A 2520-nucleotide genomic window follows, 5' to 3' on the forward strand; every position below is an offset into this window, starting at 1 on the left:
AATGCCTTTTAGAAGAAGTTTGTCATCATTAATGATTCCAGGAAACTATTTTGACTTTAATACTCTAGCTGATGCTAAGCTAAACTATATAATAGGGTTAATCAACTTGGTAATTAAATATATTTCAGTTATTAGAAATGTATTTTGTAACACTTTTTATTTACCCGTCTTTCTTTCAACCGACTCAATTCTTTTGGATATAGAAAGATCCATAGAAGAAAGCATTCTGAATATTACTGAAATAACCATAACCGACATTGGTGAAAAATCAAATTTAGATATAATAGAATACTCGACTTTTGGGAATCCAGATTGTCTTTATCCAATACTTAATATTTGTAAAAATAATAGGTACTTAAGTCCTGAAATAGCAATTTCCTATTTTATTGAATGTTTCTTAAGGAAGAATAGAGAAAACAGCGCAATGAAAATTGAGAAAATACAAAATATTTATGATTGCTTTGACCCAAATATTTTGAAAAACGCTTTAAATGAAAGAATTCTAAACAAATGGCAACCTTTAATTTTTTCTGGTGATATAATATTTCAAGATAAAAACAATAATGTTTATAATGCTCTGAATAATCAAGATAAGATTACAGATTTGATTATTCAAAAGGAAGTAAATTTAATTGTAAAGATTGGAATGCCATCAATTGTCTTCTCTCTTGGTTTGCTAATTTCGAATATTTTTGGAGGTAAGGACCTTTTTGTTTCATGTGACAATGATATTTTGCATTCTGTTGATTGTTTATGCGAATGGAATTCCTGCGGTGATTTTGTCCCATTTATTGGAAGAGTTAAAGAAGGCAATGTGATGAACTCTCTTTCTGGAAGAAGAAACCAATCTGTAGAAGACATTATGCCAGAACTTAATCCTAAAAGTGGATCTCATCCTCACACTTTGCAGCTGAACAACAAAATCCAAAAGCTCTTGTGGGGCTGTCTTAATTTCACTCCATGCCAAAGATTAACACTTGCTCAAGTCGAATATGAGCTTAGACGTATAAACGATGATTTAGCATTTATCTATCAACAAAGAATAAATAAGTTTGACACTAAATCAACTCGGAGCGTAAGGTGGTTTAATAAACTTAAAGCTAATCTTAAAAAAAATGATAAATCTAGATCATCTGAGAATAATATTAATATTAATTTGTGATCAAAATTTTAAGTTTATTTAAATCTGTGCTTAAAACTATTTAAGTTTTCATTTTTTATTCAATAATGTGTGGTTGCTCTTTAGTATAAGACTATTTTAGAGAAAGCAATAATTATTGGAATTAACATAATTACAGAAAATTAACTGATAAATAAGAATTAAGAGTTTTTAATTAAATCGTTTATCACTTTCTTTTTATAATTAAAAGCCTTAAATGGCTTTTTTATGAGTATGAAAATAACTTATTACAATAGTGTTTTAAATAATTAATAATTGAATTTATCAATTTAATAAATAGTAAGACAGCACAATTATAACAATGAATTGATTAAATAGATTAATAGGAAATATGTATTGAAATTATTGTAACAAATTTTTTAAAAAATTGTATTTTTTGTTAGAATTAAGAAATTTATAGCATTTAGGCGCCAATTATCTAGTTACCTATTAGTGCACAATTGCACTATGTGGGATAGCAGTGCAATAATTATTTTGCGCTGTCTAACCAAACTATTGACAAAAAAAATTAAAAATACAAATAAGTAACAAATCCAAATATCATTACTACGCCAAAACATATTTATCTATTTTGAAGTGATTTAGGATTATGACAGGAGTTTATGAAAAACAATGCAGAGGAGCAAGATTTGACTATATGGTATCAACTGTGGAGAATTGCAAAAGTTTAATGGAAAACAAAAATTATAAGGAGTCATATTCATTGATTTGTGAACTCTTATTGTCTCTTTGTAACGATAAAGAGCTAATTGAAGAATTCTTTTACAGTGGTGCATTTGAATTATGTTGTGAATTTCTAAGAATTAAAGGAGAAAATGATATGAAAACAATGAATAATAGTATTCCTGAAGTACAAGAAGTTGAAGTTCCTTGCTTAATTGTTGAACAGCTGTCATTACTTTCATCATTTACATTGCAATCATTTGATGAAGAGATCGGAGAAATTTCAATGCTTATTTTCTTTTTAACTGAAAGGCATAGATATTATGTTGATGTAAATTGGAAATCAAACGAGCTAAAGTATATGGGAATTTTTCTTCAATCTCATTTTCGATTTTTGTATTCTGCAATTAAATCATTTAATAAGTTTGAAAAGAGCGAAGGACTTTCTATTTTACTATTAACACTAAAAAACATTGAAGTGGCAATACGTGGCTGCCCTGCTCATAGAATAGTTCCTAATATGGTGAAAGCACTTATTGAACATTCGACTTGGGAAATTATTAGTTTAGTTGCGGAAACAATTATTTCAAATACATTGGAGCTTGTATTTGAGCAAAAGGAAAATACTGAAAATGATAATACCAAAATCTTAATGCAATTCAGGGAATGTACTTTTG

At 27.8% G+C, this 2520-nt stretch overlaps 1 protein-coding gene across 1 annotated transcript; it reads left to right on the forward strand.

Annotated features, from left to right (window-relative positions):
• The first annotated feature begins 1 nt into the window (after nucleotide 1).
• Chro.20134 (hypothetical protein) lies at nucleotides 2–1162 on the forward strand. Its single annotated transcript, XM_660102.1, has 1 exon — nucleotides 2–1162. One exon carries the CDS (start codon nucleotides 2–4, stop codon nucleotides 1160–1162), a length of 1161 nt encoding a protein of 386 aa, XP_665194.1.
• Nucleotides 1163–2520: the final 1358 nt, after the last annotated feature.

The sequence above is a fragment of the Cryptosporidium hominis genome (genome assembly GCF_000006425.1).
Source record: "Cryptosporidium hominis TU502 chromosome 2 CHRO012037, whole genome shotgun sequence".
Taxonomy (NCBI): Eukaryota; Apicomplexa; class Conoidasida; order Eucoccidiorida; family Cryptosporidiidae; genus Cryptosporidium; species Cryptosporidium hominis.